This window comes from Psammomys obesus, unplaced genomic scaffold (genome assembly GCF_907164565.1).
Source record: "Psammomys obesus unplaced genomic scaffold, mPsaObe1.curated_primary_1811, whole genome shotgun sequence".
NCBI classification, from domain to species: Eukaryota; Metazoa; Chordata; class Mammalia; order Rodentia; family Muridae; genus Psammomys; species Psammomys obesus.
In genome coordinates this window covers 4,895,333-4,916,448 of record NW_026590062.1, presented here as the reverse complement: position 1 = coordinate 4,916,448, position 21,116 = coordinate 4,895,333, and the positions used below count along the sequence as shown (strand labels likewise).

The following is a 21,116-nucleotide window of genomic DNA, read 5'->3' as shown; positions in this document are numbered from 1 at the left end:
AAAAAAAAAAAAAAAAAAGAAAAGCCTGGTAGTGTTTTAAGACAGCCTGGTCTACAAAGCTAGCTTAGGACAGCCAAGGATAAAGAAAAACCCTGTATCTAACCCGTCCCCCCAAAAGTAGCTTTATTTAGAAACAAAGATGATACCAACACAAAAGATCTCCCTAAACACTAAGGTCTTTATTTTTTTTTTTAACCCCGCTTAAGTACAAAATAAATGAACCCAGACAAACTTTTAAGTAAGCCTTTATTTCCATGTTTTTCAAAATAAGCTAGTTCAACTGGTTGCTTTGGGAGGTGATTTAATCAAAGAGACCAAATCCCATATCCTCATCTGATTCCTCCGACTCTTCCTTGGCTTCAGCCTTGGCTGGAGCAGCAGCAGCAGCAGGAGCAGCAGTGGTGGCTGCAGCCACAGGGGCAGCAGCTGCAAATGCAGATGGATCAGCCAAGAAGGCCTTGACCTTGAAGGAGAAAGATGCTCAAATGATCATCCACTTTACCATCCATACCTACATGTGTAGCTCCCACCCACCAGCAAGGTCACAGCTAGTGTAGCTTCCAGTGGGATCTTGAGCACACCTGTTGGGTGGACCACTTAGGCCCAGCTCTTATAACCTGGAGTCCACCATCCACCTTCTGAGGTGAGGACATGCATACCCTTGTCCCCATCTCTAAAAGATGCATTTCCCCTTTCTTATTAACACCTCTAGCTCAGGGCAGGCTCAAACTTGCAGCAATCCTGATAGGACTACAGGTGTAGCCTTACTTAACTGTGTACTGGGCATGTATTAATTGCCTCAGTTGGTAGAGTGCCTGTCTAGGAGGAAGCCCCAGCACCACAAACCCATCCAAACCTGGTGGTGCATAAACTTTTAACTTGAGCACTTGGGTTCAAGGTCACCCAATCAGTTTAAGGCTAGCTTTGCCTCATAAGATACCCACTGTGTGAAAAGGATATAGAGTATAAATGCACTGACTCAGCAGACTGCCATTTGTCACCCTGTCAGGCCTCTATGGTCATCTTTACCTTCTCAGCAAGTGGGAAGGTGTAGTCAGTCTCCACAGACAAAGCCAGGACCCGCTTGTACCCATTGATGATAGAGTGCGGCACTGAGGCAACAGTTGGGTAACCAATTTGCAGACAAACGCTGGCAACATTGCGGACACCCTGTATGAGGAGACAAGAATTAGCATTAGTTTGTACTCTCAGTCTCAAAGCCCTCACACCAGATGCTCCTGCCAGGGCCAAGACCATTCAGTCTATGTGTTAAGTTACCTTACTCCTAAGTATGGGGTGTTGAGTATGCTATGTCATTTCTTTTCTTAAAGTGTAACTGTTAACAGTTACCGAGCACTAGCAGATAAAATATTAAACTATTTCCAGATGTGATTTACCAGCAGTGAAACTTGTAATAGAGCTACTGGAGTACAGGGATCCCTTGGATTAGGGCCTTAGACCCACAGCAAATAACAGAATTTGGATTCAAGTCCTGTACATATAAAATGGTGTCGCTGCATTAATGTACACACATCCTCCTGCAGCCCTATAAAGGCTGTTACTGCCAATTCACAATGCAATACAAACGCTATTAGACCTGCTCAACACACCTTTCACATTTCCCCTTGGACTCACTACTTCAAATTTCAACCTCCAGCAAGAGAGCCTCAATCTCCAGCACAGAAAAACTTTCTCCTAAAGATTTTTTTTTTGGCTTTGAGACAGTATGGCTGTCTTACTTAGACCTGGCTGTCTTGGAACACATAGACCAGATGGCCTCAAACTCAAAAAACGGCCTGCCTCTGCTAGGACTAAAGATGTGTGCTACCACGCCCAGTGTTTCATCATTAAAGGCCATAATAACCCTTTAGAAGCCCGGCACATACAATCCACTGAACCCCACCCCTCAGATGAGAAAATGGACAAGCTGAAGATGCCATACACTGTATCTGTCATGTCCCAGCATTTAGGTGGAAGGAGCTGGGTGACATGACATACCTCTAGGAAGCGAGTGTGCAGAGTCTGCTCTGTGATGTCAAGCACTTCTGGGTTATAGATGCTGCCATTGTCAAACACCTGCTGGATGATCAGCCCGAAGGAGAAGGGGGAGATGTTCAACATGTTCAACAACGTGGCCTCACTGGCTCCCACTTTGTCTCCAGTTTTGATCAGCTGCACATCACTCTGAGGAGAGAACAGCAGGCAGTTACCATCTGGATATACAGTAGGCCCACAGCCTCCCCCAAATCCAACCAGGTCTACTCACCAGAATTTCAATGGTGCCTCTGGAGATTTTAGTGGTGATGCCCAAAGCCTGGAAGAACGAGGTCTTCTCAGGTCCTAGACCAGTGTTCTGAGCTGGCACAGTGACCTCACACGGGGCAATGGCACCAGCTCGAGCAGCAGCCGGTACCTGAACAGAACAAAGACATTGAACAGTGAGAAAGTCTCTCCACTGGTAAACCTGAAGATGGCTAAATCTGCTTTTATTCATCTGACTGTCCCCTTACCTTATTGGCCAGCAGCATGTCCCTGATCTCAGTGAGGTCCTCCTTGGTGAACACAAAGCCCACATTCCCCCGGATGTGGGGCAGCAGTCTGCAAAGAGAAATTTAAAGATTGAAGTCACCTGGGAAGGGAGAGGGGCTCTGGGGAGGACAGCGCTGCCAGGAGCATGACTGACTTCTCCAGAGCTGGGTTGTTCTCCAGATGGCCCCTGATGGCCTTGCGCATCATGGTGTTCTTGCCCATCAGCACGACAGCCTTCCCGCGGAGGGACATGCGGATCTGCTGCATCTGCTTGGAGCCCACATTGTCTGCTCCCACAATGAAGCATTTTGGGTAATCATCCAAAAGTTGCTACAAAGCAAGTCAGAAAAAAATCAAGTTGAGAAGGAAACGAACAGTGTAAGAAAAACCCCAACCACTAGTTCCCACTTTTTTTCTATCAGGCTTCTCACTAGAAACCGGCCACCTGAGCTTAACATCTGTCAGATTTGATCCAGACTTGCTTGCTAGTTATGAATGGTACAAACTTTTGTCACAGCCAAAATTAACTTTCAGCTGGGTGTGGTGACACACACATGTAATGGCAGGTAAGGCCTAACTGCTAACTCCAGGCCAGCCTGAGCCACATGGAGGAGCTCTGCCTTAATTTTTAAAAAGGCAAGCCTGGCTGATTAAAATGACACTGAGGGAAGACACCAACCTAAAGCACAGAAAACACACTATTACAGGGCTGATCGGGGAAATACACGGTGAAACTTACTACTGTTACCTAAGACCTTTGTGTCATGGAAAATAAATTAAAACAAAACAAAACAAAAAAAAAACAGGCTCATGCCTACAGAGTCCGGCAGATCTGACTGAAAACGGCTCAAAGGCCTTTGACTTAAAGGCAAATGACTGGACACCAGCCTGACTGGCCGGTCTCAGGTGTTTAACACACCTTAAAATGAATCACTCGATTCAGCCCTTCGCACAGACGCCAAGGGTTGAGCCATTCGTTGAGTGAGCTAGTTCTGGAACAGGGGAGCCTGCTCTTAGTTTCTCCAGACTGCGCGCGACGCCCGGCAAGTGACTGCCCACCAAGAGCCTGGGGCGGAAGCGGCTAGCCCACGACCAGCTCCGCACTTACGATGATCTTAAGGAAGTAGTTGGACTTCCAGGTCGCCCTGTCTTCCCTGGGCATCACGGCGGTGCGTCAGGGATTGCCACGCAGGGTTTAAAGACGATGTCACTGGGAAGAGAAGGGCACCATTAGCCCGGTCACCGACACCAGTCCCCGGTCCGAGGCCCAGGCCAAGGCGGCCACGCGGGCGCTAGGCCCGGGGCTGCCGCCAAAGCGGGGGCGAGACCGCGGGCGGAACAGGGCAACCGGCTCCGCGCCTGCCTCCCTAACCGCCCCGAGGCCGCCGTTCCCGACCCCAGAGCGCCCATGCTCCTGCCGCCCTCACACAAACACACGGAGGAACGACGAACCTCCACTGAGGACGCCTGGCGAGAGAAAGGCCGCGCGCCCGCGCGTGCTTTTATATGGGGACCGGGAGGCCGCCTAAACCGATGACGATGTCCATACCTATTGGCTGGCGCCACCAACCGTCCCGCCTCACTCAACTAACGTAAGCAGTCATTGGGTGACAGCGCTGCCACTCCCGCAAGTAGGCTGAGGAAAGAGTTCACCCTGTTTCACTCCCGGGCTTGCTGCCCTCTGCTGGGCTGGAGCCGCATCGCAGCGTCACCGAGCCAGTACCGCAAACCACACAGTAAAACCGATTGCTGAGAAATCACAGCAGATGCTCCTGTCTCCTCTTGTTCTTCCTTTCAAAACCTACATCCTCATCTGCACAGAATACATCAAAGGTTCCCGTTTTCTCTGAGTAACAGCCTGAAACTTTTGAGAAGTTCCCACAGGACCATTCCCACCTTCACCCTGCAACCTCGTTTCTTACTTTCCTACTGAAGTGTTTGTCTCCAGTCTGAGCGCTTCGCTGTTTTTCCAGAGTACACTCCTACTTCAGCTTCTTCGTCTTTCTGGAATTGCGCTCGCTAGAACTGGCCAGAGAAACTCACCCCCTCCAAGTCTTGCTGCAAATGCCACCTACTCAAGTTGAGGAACTTGACCTTACTGTTGATTTCAAATTTCAAGGGAGAGAGCAAAATTAAGCCTACTGTCTCTCTCTCCTGCCTTCCCCAACAGCACTTAGATCATCTAACTCACTGTATAATTTATCACATTGTCAGCCTCTGCCTGCAAGAATGGAAGCTCAATAAAGGCAGAGATTTTGCTCTGTGCCTACCAGACAGAAGGCATATAAGTATTTGTTGAATGGGCAAATGCAGGGTATGTGGCCAGATGACCCAGATCCGTTACTTTGTTTAATCACGAGCTGTGTTGCCTTAGGAAGCACTTCCGCTTTGCTGAGCATCTGCCTGTCCTTCCTGAGATACAGGAGGAAATCAATACATGTTAGCTTCTTATATATGTTCATTCAACATTTATTTGGATAATGGTTTTGCTTCGTCTTTGGTAAAGTCTCGCTCTGTAGCCTGACGGGGCCTTGCGCTCTGCCTCAAGCTCCTCAGTAACCACGTGCCCCATCACAGCAAGCTCTGACATATTTCTCAGATGAAAGATCCTAAGGCTGGAAGGGTTTTTCTTCCTGTCTTCGCTCTTTCCCTGAGCAAGTCAGAATCTCTCCCGAGCGTGTCTTCACCACGTGTGACCAACGAACACTCACTACAACCATGGGCCCCAGTTCCACTTCTCAAAATGTTCCCTTCCCCTAGGCTCGCCAGGGGGGCCAGCTTAGTGCTACTTCACAAACGCCAGCACTCCCAGCCCCCATGCAGGCGGTCTACTGAGTAGGATTCAGGAATGTGGGGTTTTAAAGGTTTTTGTGTGTATCCCTGTGTTTGTGTGAGTGTAAGCAAACACAGGCCACATGCCTGAGGCTGTCTGAGGAGGACAGAGGAGGTCGGGCCCTCTAGAATTAGAGTTACCTGTGTTTGGAAGCTGTCAAACATTGTCTGAGAACTGAAATAAGGGCCTTTGGAAGAGCAGTACTTGTTCTTAACTGCTGAGCCATCTCTCCGGACCCATGAATAAATAAATACCCATATATATAAAAATAAATGTGTGTGCGTATATATATATATATATATATATGGGGAAATATTGAGCACAGGGCCTTGTTCACGCTGGGCAAGCAGTCTAGCGTTCTAGAACTTCCTGGTGCCTTTGAAGATCACCCCAGAGCTGCTGGAGTCGGTGACTGCTGAGGTCACTCTTTAGCAACAGGCTTCCTCACACTCAGCACCGTGCTAAGTGCTTTGTGCATGTCCCTGATGTTACGCTCTCCCTCAGTCCTGAGGTGCAATGCTTTATCCACGAGACAACTCCTGGAGAGGTTAACCATTCTCATGATTTGAGAAGTAGGATCTAAGAATAGGTTCAAAGCCCTTGGGCCTCACACAGTCTAATCCAAACTCTACAACCGTCTTTCTCTAAATGTGTTTTTCCAAGCCATACATGTGATCCCAGCTCATTTCCAGTTATCCTGGCAATATAAATACCATCCCTGATTGTAGTATACCAATATAACATCATGTCATGGAGCCATTAGAAGTGATGCAAACCTATATTCAGTAGCATTTGAAAGTATCCACAGAGCATTACTGAAAAAGCCAATCACACTCATTCCTGTAAGGATGAAAACCGAGGGTTGGCAAGAGAAACCAAGCCATTATTTCAGAGAGGTGTCAAAGGTCATGGTCACTTCCAAGCTCACAGTGATAGGGTCATCATCTAGAAAAGCATTTGCCATTCTGAGACATGGAGACCGTGAAGCCACAGCTTCTGGTGGAATGAAACCACCCATCCAGTTTTGGGATCTGACAGGAGAAAGCATGCGTATCTGGACATGCCCACAAGGGGGTAGTAGAGACCGACCAGCAGCTGGAAGTCTGTGGCATTCCACAGGGAAGAGAGATCAGACTAAGGTGTTCTCTGGGACCTTGTGATTTCCTTTCTCTTCTTTCTCCATGATCGGTGAGTGGAAGGCCACCGACAGGACCATGGGGACACACTCAGGAAATCCACAAGACAGCCCAAGAGGAGGACCTGCCCCTGTCGGCTCCTGTGCTTATACTGGAGCTGGTAGGACCCACAGCCACAGGATCCCATTCTCTGGCGTTGGGGCTCCAGGAAGGGAACTTGACTTGCCTTCTCTGTAGGACTTTTGAGTCTAGAGCTATTCTGTTCTCACCACTGCAGCAACTAGATCAAATTTCCAAGAAATAACACCAGCATGAGTGAAAATAATGGCAAACTTTATTGGCATAAATCACAGGAATTGAAATGGAAAAAGCCAGGTTAGAAGTTTATGGGGGGGGGGGGGAACAACAACAAATCAAATAATCACATATCCATTGACCCAGAGAATAGCCATCCAGATACCCCAGTGTCTTCTTGGAGAGGGGTCTGGAGCAGGTCACTGTAAACAGAGCAATAAGGCCTGTGGGTGGAATTGCCAATGTGAGACCTCCGGAGCACCCAAGCGGACCTTCCTGGCTCTAGGCTGCTGCTGGCCCAGTCCTGAGGATTGTTTTCTGGGACTCCATCACACTAGGCTTCTCCTAGGAAGCTGATGCCATGTCTAGGGCCCCTGCCTATGGATCCTTCTGGAGGCCATTTCCAAGCTGACCACTCCTGTTTCATCCCTTAGAATAGGAGCTATGGGGCTTCCCACTGTTCTAACAGGATCTTTTCCCTCTGCCCTAAATCCTACCAGGCCCCCTTGTACCAACTTGGGGCACTCTTCTCAGAACCCCTCTCCCCAAGCATGAACCCTACCTGTGAAAGGGAGCAACCTTTGCCCCAGCATCCAGGAAGTTTGAGCAAGAGATGCACCCAGTAGAATGGAGACCAGAGGCCTTTATAAGGTCTTCCTGGTCAAAATCAGACACCAGCTTTCCTGAGAAGGCAGAAGCCCAGAGAAGCAATGAGGCAGCTGAGAATGGTCGGTGGGTTCTCCTTGTTCCCTAAAGTTTGAGGGGAGCAGAAGCTGGCTCCTGGTGGCTTACTTAGGCAGGAAGCAGACTTTCTTGTGTACTGTCCTATTTTCCTCCCTTGAGAATAGGACACGTGAGGTTCAGAATTCCAGACCCAAAAGGGCTGGACACCCTTAGTCCAGTTCTTAATGTAGAGCCTCTTGACTTGGGCAGTAAGGGAAGGACTTGAAAATACAGCAGTTTAAAAACAGTCCTAGGGAGCTGTGAAGTTACAGAAGGGGTCACAGAGTTGACCCCAACTCATGTGTGCTAAGAAATAAAATAAGATACAAATTGTTTCCCAATCCCAAGCCCTCAGTACAAAGCAAAGTCCACACCAAAACCAAGGCCACTGGCAGAACCAGCGGCAGTGGACAAAGACAAGAATACAAAAGCAGGCGTTCTTTAAATCTCTTCAAAATTATCTTGTAGAGAGAAGTAAAAGCAACTTGAGCGATAAGAAGTTGAATCTCAGTGTAGAAATCTATCAAAATCGGTACAGTGCTGAGGCATGGGTGACCTCCCCCACCTCACGCTGTCCCCAGAGATGGAGAATGTGTCCATATAAAACATTATTGCTGAAGAAGGCTTTCTCGGAGAACCGGGACAGGTATCAATGGGGCAGTCACCCAGACCCTGGGAGACTGCGCGGTGGAACCCAAGTGCCTTAGGTGGCCCATGGGTGAGTTTATGCTGGCATTGTCTAGAGGGGGCCCAGTGTCCCCAATACACTAGGGTAATTAGGTTGGAAGAAGGATAAAAAGAGCCTTGAGCTGACCCGCTCTGCCCTCCCCTCTGACCCCACTGCTGATAGGTGAGTGTGAGGGACTTCGGTGTGGGACACACAAGGAGACGACAGGGCTGCAGCTGCCAACTCTGGTGAAGTGCAGGGAGCCCAGAGCCACGGGAGGAGAGGGAGGCCCCTTAGCTCTGGTAGGGGTGAGAAACGGGCAGCACGTCTGAGGTTCCAGTTTCTGTTGGATTGTCACCCCTGGGTCACGGGAGCAGTGGCTGGCACTGGCTGGGGAGAGGCGATGGCAGGAGTGGCCTAACAGAAGAGCTTCAGGAAGCAGCTCTGGCAGTAAGGCTTGTCGTTCTGCTCTTTGAAGGTGCCCTTGTTGAGCTGCTTGAGGCAGAAGGCACAGACAAAGTGCTCGGGGTGGAACTTCTTGGCCATGGCGGTGATGCAGCGGCCGGTGATGGGCTTCTGGCAACCCGAGCACAGCGAGCCACGGCGCTCGTGGTAGTGCACCTCACAGTACGGCTGCCCGTCGTGCTCAAAGAAGCTGCCATTGACAAACGGTGTGAAGCATTCCTGCCAGGCAGAGAAGAGAGAGCCTCAGGAGTTGTCCTGGGGGGTACTCAAAGGACTGTAGCCCTTGTAAGGACCACTACTTGGTCACCATTTCCTATGAGCTAGGCTAAATGCTTACTCTTCCCCTGGAGGAAGAGGAGCTGTGAAGAGATGTGGCCCAACCACGCTCACTACTAAGCTGTATGGTAGACATTCCAAAGCCTGAGCTCTCGATTTAAGCAGGTGCCCAGAACGCTGTTGCCAGAAACTGACACAATTTAAGAGGGGGTAGCAGCTTAAGTCTGCACCCTGGAGCAACACCCGGAGGTTAGCGTGCACACGCAGGTATGAAAGGCTCAGGCCTGCAGCCAAGGCCTCCCTGGGTGTACCTGTCCAAAAGCCTTTGCTGTGTTCCTGCTGTGCCTGTGGGGCTCCCTGAGCCACTGCTCAGCTTGGAAGCACCGCCCACCTCTGTGGATTTGTGTCCTCTTATTTGACCCTCACACGCTCTGCTCAGGATGACCACTCTTGAGGCGCCCACGTCAGGGCGCAACACGTTGCTCCTTGTCTCAACCCTGGTTTAGGACTTGAAGAAGCACACACACAACCCACCCCTGCTCACTCTCTGAGAGCTCCCAGCCCCGCAGCTGCAGTGCAAGCACCTTACCCTGCACACAAAGCATTCGGGGTGCCAGAGGGTGTTGAGGGCCGAAATATAGTTCTCCAGGATGGCGCGGGCACAGCCGCCACACTTGGGGGCAAACATATCGAAATAATCTTTCCGACAGTAGGCTTTGCCGTCCTTCTCATGGAACCCTGAAGATCCGGGGTTTAGGGGTAGATTTAAGGGCCTCTAGTCACGAAGCCACCCTGACTCCACATCAGCAGGACCTCCCTCCTCCCTCCAGGACATCCCAGAGCATGACAGGCATGCCTTCCAGCCCAGCCATACCTTCTGGACCAAAGAAGGCTCCACACTGGGCACAGAAGAAGTGCTCCGGGTGCCACGTCCGGTCAAGCGCTGTCACCACTTTCTGTGAGAGCAGAAAAAGGCACCATGGACAAGGTTCTCCACCCCACCTCACCCTGCTCACAGGCAGGGACAGAGCAGAGTATTCCAGAGGGTCTTCCCTAATTGCAAATACTAAGTACTCAGAGTGGCTGAAGGACATGACAGACACACATACACATCTCTTCTTCAGACCTTGTGGGCTCAGACTCATAGGGTCTCGTGTTTTCTTATGACTCCTATTTTGTAAGTAAAGGGGCAGGCTCCCCACTTCACGGCCTGTGGAAAGTGAGACCACTGGCACCCGCCCACTGTCTATAGGGCTCCTGAGGCCTGGGCCTCAGTGGCAGGACGCCAGGATGGGAGGCGGAAGGGAGGTGGAGTTACCTAACGTGTATCAGGGCTGCTGTGACTCACCAGGTCAGACTCTCAGCCCTACCATTTCCTGTCTGCATAAGCCTGGGGGTTTACACTTCTCTGAACAGAGAACCGAGGGCTACGGAAGACGAAAAGAGCAGATAGGGCCCAGAGTCCAGAAAGACGACCCAGCTGCCACAGCCCACCGCCCAGCACGCATGCGCTCATCTCTAGACCAACCCCCCCAGCTGCCGGGTCCCACAACCCAGCACACATGCGCTCACATCCAGGATGGGCCCGTTGCAGTAGTAACAGCGTGGCGAGAAGAGACTATGATAGTCTTTTTCACAGTAGGGCTGCCCGTCCCGCTCAAAGAAGTTCCGGGACCCAATCTCTTCCTGGCAGTGCGTGCAGACAAAGTGCTCGGGGTGCCACGTCTTGCCCATGGCGGTCACAACCTGAGGCGACAGACACAGTCACTCAGGGTGAGGTCAGGAGCAGAAGTTAGGGTGTCTACCTCCCTTCCCTGCTTCTTACCTGGCCAGCGATGGGCTTCTTGCAGGCCCCACAGACCCCTTTGGCAACTGTGGCAACCCCCAACTTGTTCAGGTCAGACTGCAGACTTCCCAACATGCTGTCAAGCTGGCTCCCCGGCTTTGGGAGTCCCCCAGGGGGTGAGCTGCTCCCAGTTTTCCCCTGGGCCATGAACTGCGGGCACAGAGAAAGCTAGTCAGATTTCCAGGGCCTAAGGTAGGCAACTCAAAGCATAGCACCCATGAGGCCTTTCCATCCTGAACAGACAAGCTGCCCGAGGCAGAAAGAAGGTACAGTGTCCTGGGGGAAGAGTGACAACATCAGCAGGCATTCCCAGGGTCGAGGAGGGTTTCTAGCACTCACCTGGATGACCAAGCCCTCATGCCAACATGCCAAGCAAGAATGCAGACCCCAGCCCAAGCACTGACCCCTCCCTCGTCCTGCCCTTCAGGGCTGCTCTGCCTGCTGCTGGGGGCCCAGCCGGCTGCCCACTGCCGCTCTCCGTCCGCTCTCTGTTCCAGGCCGTGCATCTTAGATGGAGAGAAAGGGGGAGAAGACATTGTTCAAAAACTAAGATTAAGAAGAGGCCTCATCATTGGATTATTTGACAAAGGGTCAGAGGATTTGTCCCTACTGGCAAGAGCAAAAATTAAGAGAGAGAGAGAGAGAGAGAGAGAGAGAGAGAGAGAGAGAGAATATATCTAGAACAAAAGAACCTGAGAGAGGCCTGGGAGGAGAGGGAGACAGGGTGGGCATGGGGCACTGGTGAAGATGCCCCATGTTGTGGGGATGGCCTCCTCTGGTGACAGTACCTGAGGGAAAAGGCCGGGAATGGGGTGGGGGTGATTTCCTGAGGTGGTGGCTACATATGGGCTCAGGAGGACCCAGGGTCAGGCTGTAAGGAAGGACTCAGCTAAGGTGTCAGGGCTGAGGGTGGAGGACAGAGTCCTCTGTGCTTGTGTGGATGCGTGCCTCTGCAACACCCTCACAGAGTGGGAAGGTGGCTGGGGGAGGAGGCAGGGCACATGCAGGGCAAGTGCCGGGACCCCTGGAAGGCCTGCCTGCATCAGGTGGAAGAGTGAGTCCTCATTGGTCTGGCAGCCCACAGACCTCACGCTGTGGGGTACAGAAGCGAGAGCAGGAGGGCTATGCCTGCCCTCCTCCTGGGGCTTTCCCCCTGCACTCTGGACCCCAGAAGAAGGAGAAGCACCAGCCAATGGCCCTAGACAGGAGGGACTGGGCAGGCTGGGCTGGAGAGGAGAGCTGGCCGAAGTGTGATGCTGGAGCAAAGGGACAGGAGGAGAAGGAGCCACAAGAGAGACAGTTCTTCTCAGGGGGATGGGGGAGTCAGGAGGGTAGACCACCTGGGAAGAAGAGGGAAAGAGACAGGAAGGTAAGAATTCAGCTGCAGCTAGGAGAGGGCAGGCAGTGACATGGCCAGCCTTGTAGCATTAGGCCATGAAAAACGGAGACCACCCCACCACCCCTAAATCCTTTTCAGCCAGCACTGGGGCTGAGGGAGCCTCCAGACCCCCACTTGGGCCCTGGTCCCAGCACTTGCTGGCTACCTTCTCTACCAGCTGCCCCCCGGCCTGCCTCCCATGTGGCTGCACAGTGATGACAACGCCTTCAGTCAGCCAGTCCTGGGCAGAGGGCCCTGCCAGCTCCTCTGCCTCCAGCTGGATGCCCAAACGGCCCTGCAGCTCTGCAATGAGCCGCTCCTGGGACGGGTTCCTGCTCAGGGTGGCAGGGTCCAGCCTGCGGCGAGGGGAGGGTTCCCGGGACATGGGATGTACGTGGCCTGTCTCCCGGCTCCTCCTGATCACAGAGCGGATCTGGGGGTGGAGGGCAAAGCTGTCACCATCCTATTCCGGACAGGTGAGGTATGATGCTGCTTAGTCCACACCAGAGGGTCACAGGGGAGGTTAAAACTGAACAAGAAAGAGCCAAGCTGAGGTAGGTGGAAGCAGGAAGCAGGAAGCAGACAGGCCTGGCTCAGGGTACAGGCTAACCAGTCCTGTGATCCAGTACTCACTTCTAAATCAGCCTCTAACCTTGGACAAAATATCTCCAGGGACCTCAGTCTCCCTCTCCTTAAAATGGGATAGCAGTATTTCCCTGGCTTACCTCACGGGGTTGTCACAGTAGTTATCTGATGTTCCTTTTCTCTCCCTCACTTCTCTTCTCACAACTTTAATAGGAAATAGAGGCTTCTCTTTTCTTTACACCTTCTAACCAGTGCTTTTCCTACTTTATATTGAAACTTACTCATTTGCAGTGTTGGGGAAAATGGTAACACAAATAAGAGCCAGGCATGATGGCACACTGCTATAATACAAGCCCTCAGGAGGCTAAGGCAGGATGGACAGCTGAGAGGGGAAGGAAGGAAAACCATGAATGGATTTTATCCACCTCTCAGGAGTTATCTCATCTAATCGTCTGGGTGATAATTTTAAAGAAGAAAAGGCTGGGCCTCTGGGAGTTCCTTAGGGTCACATAGGGAGCAAGTGTTGCCAGAGTGATGTGTCTATGTGGGTCTCCATGCTTCCCAAATGCATGCTTCTAAACCACTCTGTACATTAAAATGCCAGGATGGCTCTTCTAAAGGACATCTTAAGCAAACAGGAGATGAGGCATCACCGCTAGATGGCAGGCTCCAGGGAGCAAGGATGGCCACACTGGATCACTGCCAAACACATCCCTGGGGCCATTGTCCCTTGGCACATTCTGCCCAGGCAGACACACGTATGGGCTGCATGCAGTTAGCAAGGAGTGGCCCACACTCAGGTCCTTCAGGGTCATGTCTAGTGGCTGCACAAGCTGGTGCCTGCCTGGCCAGAAGTGGAGATCCTCTCCGAGGCGCTGGGTGTCCCCATGGCCATGGCATGAGGAAGCTCCGGCTGTTCCTTCCTGGCTTCCAGAGCAGCTTCGGTGGCTCCTTCTGGCTTCCCTGGATTCTCGAGCGCCTGGGCTAGTCCTCCCAGGCTTCCCTGCTGGGCAATCTTCCCACCTCGCTTCTCCTTGTCCCCTGGGACAAAACAACTGCTTCCCAGACCCCCTAGTTCTGACTGTGCCCTCTCCTGCTGGCCACATCCCTTGGTGAGAGTCCAGGTGTCTGGGAGGACAGCCTTCCGGTCCACTGCCCCAGCAGCTGGCTCAGCCCCTTCCTGAAAGCTATAAGCCACTCCGTGGGGAATCTCAGCCTGTGGCCATCTCCCAGTGGGAGCCACAGTCTCCTCTGAACAGACATGGTGGGCCAGTGGCCCCTGGGATCCTGTGCTCCCAGCAGGGTGTGGAGTGTGGCTGCTAAGGTGCTCACTCATGGAGTCTATCAGGTCACTCCTAACTTGAGCCTGGCTCTTAGAGCCAAATGATTGCTGAGAACCCTCCACAGAACACCTTGAGTTTTGAGTGTCAGGGGCCTCCTCAGGACTGCCCAAATCAAGGCATCTGGGAGCCACAGAAGGTCGAAGGACCTGACTACTTCCTTCTGTGGAGATGACCTCTGGGGTGTGGTCTCCAAGGGCAGATTTATTGGAAGGAAGAGGATGCAGAAGGGTGAGGGGTGGGAATGGAGCAGAGCTGGGCAGCAGCCCCTGGGAGCTCAGTACCACAGCAGAAGAGCTAGTCTGGAGGAGAAAGACAAAGGGGAAGGGAAAGAAATGGAGAGAGGTGAGGCAGAGGTGGTCATGGCCTACTGTTCTGAAATTGTCATCTACACTAGCTGCAATACTAAGTAAAGCACAGGGTCTGGAAAAAGACTCCAGTCCCAGGAATGCTTGTCTGAGCTCGTGTCCTCACACCTTAGGAGACCAAGGCATCAGACAGCGGCCACAAAGCCATGCTCACAAAGTCACCCACAGTAAGTACCCTGGGGATTTATGATGAGGTGCAAGACAGGAGAGAGCTTCAGGGTCAGGCAATTCTGGGTGCAAACCAAGGGGAAGCAGACAGGGGTGCCAGCTCCATCATACCATCTCCCAGCCCACTCCAGCTTCCCTATATCCAAGAGTCCGTTCTCTAGGGCTTATCAAGAAGCAGTGGGGCTTTTCCTCGTGTGGCACGGTCTAGGGAAGCCATTGCAGCCTTTGCGGATCCTAAAATGCTTCCCACTGCTCAGAACCATGGCAACAAGGCTTACAAGCCCAGACTCCACCCGCCATCCAGTCTCCCACCCCTATGTGAACTCCAGCATGAGTCCAGTTGACGGGAGGCAGGAGGCACCTTTCTGGGCCAAGAATGGACAGAATGCCTGGCTCTCTTCTCATGTTCCCTAAGTTGTGCCCCAAAGGTCTCTGGCTGACCCACACAGAGCTGAAGTCAGCGGCTACCACAGAGTTCTGTCAGTATTAATCCCTACCAAGGCCCTACATCTTCCAAGTAAAAACGTTGTGGACTGGCAGGCCTGGAGAGCCTGGGAGGGGAAGATGGGACACCTCACACTGACCAGCCAAGGACTTGGCAGCTTAGGTTTCCAATAGATAGGGCTCTGGGGATGCAGGCCCTTGAAGAACAAAGTGGAGGGTGGAGGGAAGCTGGCTGGAGAAGCTTGTGAATCCCATCCCCACGGGCAGAATGCAGAAAGAAAGCGGGTGTTCTGAGGACAGCCAGCGTGGGAGATACAGCTCTGGGGAAAGTGACTTCTCAGGCATGGGATCCTGATCCCACGGGGCTCAGCAGGGCACACCACCCCCCACCACGAGCAGCTATCAACACAGGGCTCTTTGTCCCAGTGTCCCAGCCTCCTGATCCCCTTGACTTGGGTGGCTGGGAACCAGGAGAGGGAGGAATGTCCCGCTAAAAGTGTCTCTGGTTTCTCTGCCATTATGGACTGGTAAGAAGTTCAGTCTTACATACTATCTAACCTCTCTCCCCCAGGGCACTGTGGAGCCATGGGCCAGCTACTCACACCGAAATAGGATAATGGATGGGAGGGTAGAGAAGACAGAGGGGGCGCAGGGCACCTTAAAATCTGACAATGAAGCCATGAGCTCATCCAGCTCCCTGGTGGCAGAGGAGGCTGAGATTCGTGTCTGCTGCTGGCTGGAGGTGACTCGCTGTGGGCTGCTCATCTCACTCTGGTTCACAGTGATGGCCGGGCTGCAGAGCAGACATGGTGTCGGTGGTGAGGCCCGAAGGGGATGAGGTCAATACCCCCTGACTCCAGGGAAAGCCACCAGCACCCAGCACCTTAGGGACCCCCATCCCTGGGGCAGGGCAATTGGCTAAGAGACAGTGCTGAGGTGAGGTGACCAGAAAGAAAGCAGGTGGCACAAACAGCACCCTTACAGGAAGACACCCCCTGCCAGGGCAAGGGCAAGGCCATCTGTTAAACAAACGGAGCACCACCTCGCACCCTCTACAGCACTGTACACAGACGTCAGCTTATTACACGATGGTTTCAGTAAACACTAACAGTAAGACAGGCAGCTGTGGTGGCTCGTACCTCTAAACTCAGCACTCAGGAGGCTGAGGCAGCAAGATTACTACATAGTGAGTTCCAGAGCAGTCTGGGCTATAGAGTGAGACCCTACCTCAAAATAAACAAAGACCTAACACTACTAGGTTCGTCCTCTGAGTGGCAGAGCTACGAGCCAGGCCTCCCTAGGCCTCACACACTATTCAGTCTCTCGGTATTTACCTATGTGGTCTCATGCCCATCATCCCTCTCTGCTTAACCGGTTTGCTTCATGTTTTCGGGGCAATTGTCCTGGAACTCACTACAGGGCCCACATGGGCCTTGAACGTGGGATCCCCCAAGCCTCGGCCTCCCTAATGCTGGGATCCTGAGCATGTATTTCCATGCCCCGCCTTGCCTTGTTCCACCCTATAGAGCTGAATACAGTAACTGCCAGGATTTAAACCCTGTGGTACGTCAGCAAACCTGTGCTAACAGTCTGCGCCACAGATGGCTCTGCATGCACAACACCTGACTCTTCTGACTGAGAGTGGCTAGTGGGGCAGGGATGGGCCCCCCATGACTCACACTGTATCCCCAGGGCCCGGCAAGAAGCAGACACTTAGGAGGGACAGGTGACTCCAGGGCTAAGTCACGGGTACCACTGCCTGGAGCCTGTCTGGGCAAGACCTTCAAGAGCTTCACGGTGTGGGGAAAGTACTCACACAGGGCTCGGCACAGAACTCTCCAGCTCATCCAAGAGGCTCTCCACGCTGGGCCGTACATCCTCCAGGCCCCGGCCTCCATTGCGCTTTGGCTTCTCCTTCATCGGGGGCCCAGCTTTGCCTCCCAGGGGACTGTTATTCTCTGGGATGCCATAAAGGGGGGTCAGGGCTCCGGGAAGTGGGGGGCTTGAGTTAGCCTCATCTTGGAAAGAAGGAGACAAGATGTTTGCTCGTCCCTCAGCCCTCTAGGAACCCAAAGGCCCACAAGTGGCTTGGATACCCAATCGTACCTGCAGGGAAGCCTGGGGGGTTATGCTGCACGGCGTTCAGTTCTAGTAGCAGGCGGTCAAGTTCAGAGAGGTTGCTGCCCAGGGAGGAGCTCATCACGGTAGGCGATGGCTCTGCTGACTTCTGCTTGTTGGGGAAGCTGTGGGAAGCAGAGGAGAGGTGTGAGAGGTCGTGGCAGGCCCCAGATTCTCCAAGCCCAAGAGGTGGAATGTTACAATCTCCTCAGCAAGAAGGCGGAGGGCAGGGAAGGAATGTGGTGAGTCGAGAAGGAAGGAAACTTTGCTTCAGTTCCTCAACCACACAGACGCTGTGACAGCCCAGCACAACGCTATAGGAGCCAGCTGACAGGCAGAGGGCCTGGCTGGGGCCCCAGGGACCTCTGTAGTTAAACCTATGGCCCTAGAGTTTCCCAAGAGTGGGGCTGGGGTGGGGTGCTGGCCTCTACCTGTAAACGTGTTCTTCCTCGCCTGCTCGAGAAGAGAGAGAGCTAACGCCGTCCTGGGGGTTGGAGGCACTGGAATTTTTAGCACTGGAGCCGTACACAGGTGATGGGGATGGAGGCTGCAGAAGGAAGATTACTTAGGCCTGTCCGGGTGGAGATAGGAACAAGAGCCGGGACTCCCGGTGCTGCTCACAGCCTGTCTCCCCAGGGAATTTCCACAGGCTGGTCAGGTGATTAGTGTGTGGTCACTGGCCCCTCACATGGTGGATGGGAAGGGCAGTGTATGGTTAGGGACAGCCCAGGGCCCCAGCCTGTTCCCCCAGCCCCATCTCTCCAGTGGCTTGCCACACCCTTCACAGGCCCGCTCCTTTTACCCCTAAGTCCGAAGGCTTCTCAGATCCCCGCTTACCTGCTGGTGAGTGTATCTGGAACCACTAGGCTGCCACTGGTCTAAGGGGTCAAGGACCATGCCATTGAGGGCCTCGCTGGAAGGGGGTGGCGGGACCGGAGGAGGCACTGCAATCTCCTGGTAGGTGTGGTTTCCAGTTGGGTAGGAGTAGGGGGGCTCCTCCGACAAGAACACTGGCCGCTTGGAGATGTGGGAGGTGGTAGATTCCAAGTCTGCCAGCAGGGCGTCTGCAAAGAGAGCGTGTCCACTGGTGAGATTCCCTGCGATCAGTGCCCTGCCTTCCTGAGCCTGAAGAAATCCTGTCTGGCGGGTGCCTGCCACATCCACAGAAGTGACCTGCAGAGAACACAGCACATCGGCTGCCCTGTCCCCAGCCAGGAATGAAGTGCTCTGGGGTCTTTCTCTGGGCTCTGCTCCCTCAAGGCGTAGGTGCCTGGCTCTGCATTCCTCCTGACCAGGCTGTGCTGCGGCTGGGGTTAGCTGGAAATGCCTGCCTGGAACTCTGACTCCTCAGAGCGACTGGGAGAACCAACTAGGCGGGAGGAGCCCAAGTCATGTCCCAGAACAGGGAGGGGCTGAGCAGACAGAGACAGGCTTTCCCATCTGAGGACAGCAGGTGGCCCTGGGGTACACCTGTCCTCAGGCCAGGTAGGAGACGGAATTCCAAACTCTAAGCTCCTCCCCAGGCTCTAGGCTAGGGGTAAGGTATGCAGAGCAGCTGGGGGCTGGCATGAAGCCAGCTCAGCAGTTGCCACCCCCTCAACAAGCCGGGGGCAAGGTTGCTCTGCTGATTGCCGTGGCCAAAGCCTGGCAAGCAGTCCGGCCCTAGAGGCTCCAGGGCCCCAGGATTCTGCTTTTTAATTGCAGCAGGAGACCCTATTGGCCATCGGACGCAAGCTGCCATTACCCTGGCATGCAGTTGCTGACAAGGGGCCCAGGCTCTTGACAGGAAGGGTACAGCTAGAGAGAGGGGCAGGAATAGGAAATACTGATCTTCCTGCCTTATTCCTCCTGTCTTGGACTCTCCACAGTGCTATGGCCACACCCTCCTTCCCACACTGTTCACTGGCCTGTTCACTCTCAGCCTGCGGTTGCCTGCTTCCCTGACCCTCATGGGTGACAATCACAAAGGCTGCCAATCACAATCATGGTGGCCGCACTGGCCGCACTGGCCACCACCCACCTACTAAACACCCTTCGAGGCACTGTACGCACAGTCTCATGTAGCCCTTCTGCTGACCTAAAAGGCTAGACCTACGCTCTCCTTAGTGCTGAGGACTTGGAAGCTAGGGGCACCTGCCCCAGGTAATGGGGCAGGAAAGAGCAGGGTCACATGACTCCCCAGATTCCCCAAGCCTACAGGAGGCTGCTGTGATTGCAAGGAGACAAAGTGGTGCCAAATCTAAGCTCTGACTGGGGTCAGTCTCATCTTCCGTACTGGCAGCTCCTGTCCCAGCCCCACTCCTACAGAGAAGAGGGAAGCAAGAGCCTTACTGAGACCTAGGAAGCGCCATACCTTCCTCCAGTGGCCCTGCTTACCTGTTACCAAGGTGAGAACAGCTACCCCTGGCTCCTGTGGTAAAGTTGGAAGAGAAGCTGTTCCAAAGCTCAGACTCTAGCCTCCTAATGCTGGAAAAACTTTGCTCCTGCGGCCCTTCCTGTCCCAGGTCCCCTGGAGGAGCTCTGACTTCCTGCCTCCAATAAACCGGAACTACCGGGAGTCTATATGTATCTAGGTAAGAGCATAAAAGGAACTAATGTCCAGGGCCAATCCCAGAGGCGTCTCTAGGGCCACACCTGCTGTCCACTTCCTCTGAGCCCAACCCAAAGTTGGGTGGAAACCCTTCGACTGTTGGGAAACCCTGCAGGGTTCCACAGAGCAGGCAACAAATACAGCCCTAGTGGGGCTGGCAAGCACCTCCCGGGGCCGGGGGCTTCACTGTGGCACTTGTTACCCTCCCCAACAATGTTGACACAGAGGGCTGAGCTGAGGTCCCCATGCCAAAGCTGACTAAGGGACAGCAGCTCCCTCGGGCTCCAAACACTCCAACAAAGACAAAAGCCTTCCCTGCTAGACAGTGAATCAGGGATTCCATTGCCCACTCATCGACTCCCTGTGCCGGCACCCATGCTGTGATCCTGTGTCTGGCTTTATTAGTTTATGGGCTGGATTCTGGCTTGATTTCAATTGTTTTTTCAATTCTGTTTTTATGGTGCCAGTAACAGAACCTAGAGCCTCCTGCCTAGTCAACCCCACCACTAACCTACACCCTAACACTTAGGGTTAAGACAGGGTTTTGTCATGTAAGCAGGTGGTCTCAAACTCTCAGTTCTCCTGCCTCAGGCAGCACATTCAGCTTCCATGAGCTTTTTTCACTTGTTTTCTTTCATGTGCATGTGTGTGCATGTGTGCACACGCGGGCACACAGGGGCATGCGCACGGCAGGTCTGTTTTCTCATGTGCCACTTTGTTTCTGTAGACTGCCTTTTTGCTTTTTTTTAAGATTTGTTTCTTTATATTGTATGTGTCTAGTAGTTTTTTGTTTTTGTTTGGTTCAGTTTTTTTGGAGACAGGGTTTCTCTGTGTAGCCTTGATTCTCCTAGTACTCACTCTGTAGACCAGGCTGGCCTTAAATTCAGAGATCTACTTGCCTCTGCCTCCTGAGTGCTGGGACCAAAGACATGTGCCACCATCGCCGGGCTCAGAGACAACTCCATGGAGTTGGTTCTCTCCTTCCACTTTTGTAGTGTTCTGAGTTAAACTCAGGACACCAGGCTTACAGTTCCCTTACCCACTGAGCCATCTCAGCAACCCATCTATTGTTGCTAGAGACAGGGTCTCCCTATGTAGACCAGGCTGTCCTAGCACTCTCTATACAGACTGGGTTGGCCTTCGAACCTTGTTCTTTGAGATAGGGTTCTGCTAAACTGGCCACCGAGTTCCGCCTGTCTCCATTCCGCCTGTCTCCATCCCACAGCACTGAACGTGCACTGCCACAGCAGGCTCTTTTACATGAGAGCAGAAGAGCTGCACTCAGGTCCTCATCTTTGCACATCACACACTTTATCCACCCAGCCTTCTCCCCAGACTCACTCCCTCCCTCCCTCC

General features: G+C 53.1%; 2 protein-coding genes across 5 annotated transcripts in view; both read right to left on the bottom strand.

The window, feature by feature from the left end:
- Positions 1–229: 229 nt before the first annotated feature.
- On the bottom strand, positions 230–4,034 carry Rplp0 (ribosomal protein lateral stalk subunit P0). Its single transcript, XM_055606219.1, has 8 exons — positions 3,982–4,034; positions 3,638–3,739; positions 2,684–2,859; positions 2,511–2,598; positions 2,267–2,413; positions 1,999–2,184; positions 1,030–1,170; positions 230–463 (listed from the first exon to the last, which is right to left on the bottom strand). Exons 2-8 carry the CDS (start codon positions 3,689–3,691, stop codon positions 302–304), a joined length of 954 nt encoding a protein of 317 aa, XP_055462194.1. The 5' UTR covers positions 3,692–3,739; positions 3,982–4,034; the 3' UTR covers positions 230–301.
- Positions 4,035–6,810: 2,776 nt separating this feature from the next.
- Pxn (paxillin) overlaps positions 6,811–21,116 on the bottom strand; it is a 49,059-nt gene continuing 34,753 nt past the window's right edge. Inside the window, exons 2-15 of one of the 4 annotated variants that reach the window (XM_055605824.1) lie at positions 18,008–18,234; positions 17,602–17,717; positions 17,159–17,295; positions 16,869–17,070; positions 15,710–15,845; positions 13,577–14,374; positions 12,314–12,580; positions 11,729–12,109; positions 11,174–11,275; positions 10,749–10,919; positions 10,496–10,669; positions 9,798–9,879; positions 9,513–9,661; positions 6,811–8,866 (exon numbers count right to left, since the gene is read on the bottom strand). In XM_055605824.1, coding sequence (XP_055461799.1) covers positions 8,600–8,866; positions 9,513–9,661; positions 9,798–9,879; positions 10,496–10,669; positions 10,749–10,919; positions 11,174–11,275; positions 11,729–12,109; positions 12,314–12,580; positions 13,577–14,374; positions 15,710–15,845; positions 16,869–17,070; positions 17,159–17,295; positions 17,602–17,717; positions 18,008–18,234 — 3,209 coding nt within the window. In that variant the 3' untranslated portion in view covers positions 6,811–8,599. The remainder of the gene's footprint in view (positions 8,867–9,512; positions 9,662–9,797; positions 9,880–10,495; positions 10,670–10,748; positions 10,920–11,173; positions 11,276–11,728; positions 12,110–12,313; positions 12,581–13,576; positions 14,375–15,709; positions 15,846–16,868; positions 17,071–17,158; positions 17,296–17,601; positions 17,718–18,007; positions 18,235–21,116) is intronic. The other 3 variants (XM_055605821.1, XM_055605822.1, XM_055605823.1) reach the window with 3 other exon arrangements.

Coding starts and splice junctions, on each gene's coding strand:
- Rplp0 (XM_055606219.1), bottom strand. CDS start 3,691: ATGCCCAGGGAAGACAGGGCGACCTGGAAGTCCAACTACTTCCTTAAG. Junction 1,171..1,998: donor TGCACACTCGCTTCCTAGAG/GTATGTCATGTC, acceptor CTCCTCATACAG/GGTGTCCGCAATGTTGCCAG. Junction 464..1,029: donor CCTTCCCACTTGCTGAGAAG/GTAAAGATGACC, acceptor TTCTCCTTCAAG/GTCAAGGCCTTCTTGGCTGA.